The 2,756-nt window shown below is 36.6% G+C and overlaps 1 protein-coding gene across 1 annotated transcript; it reads left to right on the plus strand.

Annotated features, from left to right (window-relative positions):
* The first annotated feature begins 1,345 nt into the window (after positions 1 to 1,345).
* LOC144262114 (trace amine-associated receptor 9-like) lies at positions 1,346 to 2,374 on the plus strand. Its single transcript, XM_077811750.1, has one exon. The coding sequence runs from the start codon at positions 1,346 to 1,348 to the stop codon at positions 2,372 to 2,374; it is 1,029 nt and encodes a 342-aa protein (XP_077667876.1).
* Positions 2,375 to 2,756: the final 382 nt, after the last annotated feature.

Genomic DNA, 2,756 nt, shown 5'->3' on the forward strand with positions numbered 1-2,756 from the left:
TGCGGAAACAAATGAAGTCACCTGAGCATCATCTGATAATGAGTGTAGCACTTTTCGTTCCGAATGAAAATGCATTCCTTAAAAATATATAGGCATGGAACAGTTAAAGGAACTTGGTTACATGGGAAAGTAAAAAAGAAAAAAAAATCCTTGGTCTGTGTGACCTGGGTCACTCTTGGGCTCAGGACAAACCACTACCAACAGCTTGGTCAGGTGTAACAAAACAAAGTGGGTTTATTTGGCTGTCACTTACCCCACTGTAAGAAGCACAGCACTGGCAGCAAATACTAATAATCTTCAGGGAGGCTGTGGCAGGTAGCAGTCTCTCAAGAAATCCCTGTCCAAGCCCCTCTCACAGAGGTCAGCCCCAACTGACTTACATTCTCCAATTTCAGACCCTCCTTCCAAGCCTGACACTTACTGCAGGCACAGCAGAGCAGGAGGGACTGAGCCCACAGCAGCCTGTTAACCCTTTCCTCACCAGGGGGGATTTGCATACCTCATCACAGTCTGTTAACATATTTTGTAGAAATAAATGTACAAAGACTCATAAGAATCAGCATCTGCAGAGTCAAAAGAGACAGGATCTGGCTAAGAAGTTCCATACCTCGCTTTTGATGTTACTTATGAAAATCTCAGGCCCTGATCCTCACTCCCTCATAACAATTTGACACCATGGAATTACATGGCATAAAGCTGACATAAAAGAATGGAAACTGTGGCCCTACATTTTGTTACTGAAAAAAGTTGTATGATTTTCAGGTCTTATTTTGCAGCAGAACTTAATAATGATTTTTATAGCTTATTGTCATCTCCGTTTTCCCACACTTTACCACAGGGACTTTATTTAGGAAAATCAGTGAGTATGCCTCAGACTTTATTTTTTCTTGGGAGAGGAGAGAACAGGCTTTGTCTTTAACCTGAACGTCAGAACCCAGGGGAGGACACATTACTATAAATTGAAGCCTGTTCCAACATTCTCTTCACACCTCAGTTAACACTGATTTGTGAAAAGGAATTTGTCAGATGAGTGAGGCATTGGAAGATTCAGAACAAGTAAGAACGAACCCTTAACTCCAGATACAATAAATTAAAATAATTTCTTTTTCCAGTTATTTCACTTATTTTAAATCACCAGGGAAAAGTGGCTGCTACAGAAATCTTTCATTGTTATAATATTTAAAGTTGTGAATGAATCTTAATGTCTGTGTTCAAGATCATATTGTGGAGTTATTATATTAAAACCCATATTTACTTTTTTTTCCAGGAGAAGTTGGAAATAGGCGCATGTATTTCCTTTACTAGATCATAACCATCAGTTCAGGAATTCAATTTGTTGGAAATAATGAACTCAACTTTTTTTGATAACGAAGATTTGCAATACTGCTTTGAGAACATGAATGAATCTTGCTATAAAACACCATTGTCTTCTGGACTCCGAGTATCTTTGTATATTGTGCTTGGTTTGCTGGTGATTTTTACAGTAGGTGGAAATCTAATGGTAGTTGTTTCCATTGTTTATTTTAAGCAGCTTCACTCACCTACACATTTTTTGATTGCCTCCTTGGCATGTGCTGACTTTGGTTTGGGTCTGACTGTGTTACCCTTTAGCACTGTAAGATCTGTTGAAACATGCTGGTATTTTGGGGAAATATTCTGTAGATTTCACTATTGTTTAGATGTATCTTTGTGCCAAGCATCAATATTTCACTTGTGTTTCATCTCTGTTGATCGATATGTTGCTGTCAACAACCCTTTAATTTATCCCATCAAGTTCACAGTGCCAGTTTCAGGAATGTTCATAGCTGCTGCCTGGATATTTTCATTAGTATTCAATTTTTCTGTTGTCTTCGCTGGGTCTAACGACAAAGGGATGCAAGAATTAGTAAATGGCCTCTCCTGTGCAGGGAGTTGTCAGATTATCTTAAATAAAACGTGTATTGTTGTATCCTCTCTCCTTTATTTCATACCTTTCTTTGCAATGATAGTGCTTTACAGCAGGATCTTTGCTGTGGCTAAACAACAAGTTAGAATGATAGAGATGATGAGCAACAATACCCAGCCATCTAATAATTACAGTGATAGAGTTGGCAGAAGAGAGAGGAAAGCTGCTAAAACCCTGGGTATACCTGTGATTGCTTTCTTGGTATTCTGGTCACCTTATTTGATAATTGTAACAATTGATGCTTTCCTCAACTTCATAATTCCACCCCTTATCTTTGACATTGCAGTTTGGTTTGCTTATTCTAACTCTGCCATTAATCCTTTGATTTACTCTGTCTTTTATCCTTGGTTTCGAAAAGCAATGAAAGTGATTGTGAGCTGTAAAATCTTCCACCTTGATTGCTCAACAATGAGTTTGTTTTCTGAATGAAAATGTATCTTGTACAGCTAAGTTCTGATTCCAGGTCACGGTCTTCCTCTGTCTATTTTGTTGTTTTTCCTTTAAAATAATCTCCCAGGCTTTTATAGCTGTATACTTTGAATCCTAATGAAAATCATGTTGAGTTATTTTTAATAAAGTCCATTTTTTTCAAATGTTCTGATTTAAAGTGTAAGTGCATATCTTTTTTTTAATGAGGCTGAATAAAAAAGTAGATTTTTGCTTAATTGACTCTTCTCTGTATTATATAGCATTATTTTTGTAAAATATAACATTGTTATATAGAATTTCTGACAAAATTAGAATACATTGCACTATAAACATTGGATATATTTAGCTCTGATTGGATAATTTTATTTTGTATTTTTCTATA

The sequence above is a fragment of the Eretmochelys imbricata genome, chromosome 3 (assembly GCF_965152235.1).
Source record: "Eretmochelys imbricata isolate rEreImb1 chromosome 3, rEreImb1.hap1, whole genome shotgun sequence".
NCBI classification, from domain to species: domain Eukaryota; kingdom Metazoa; phylum Chordata; order Testudines; family Cheloniidae; genus Eretmochelys; species Eretmochelys imbricata.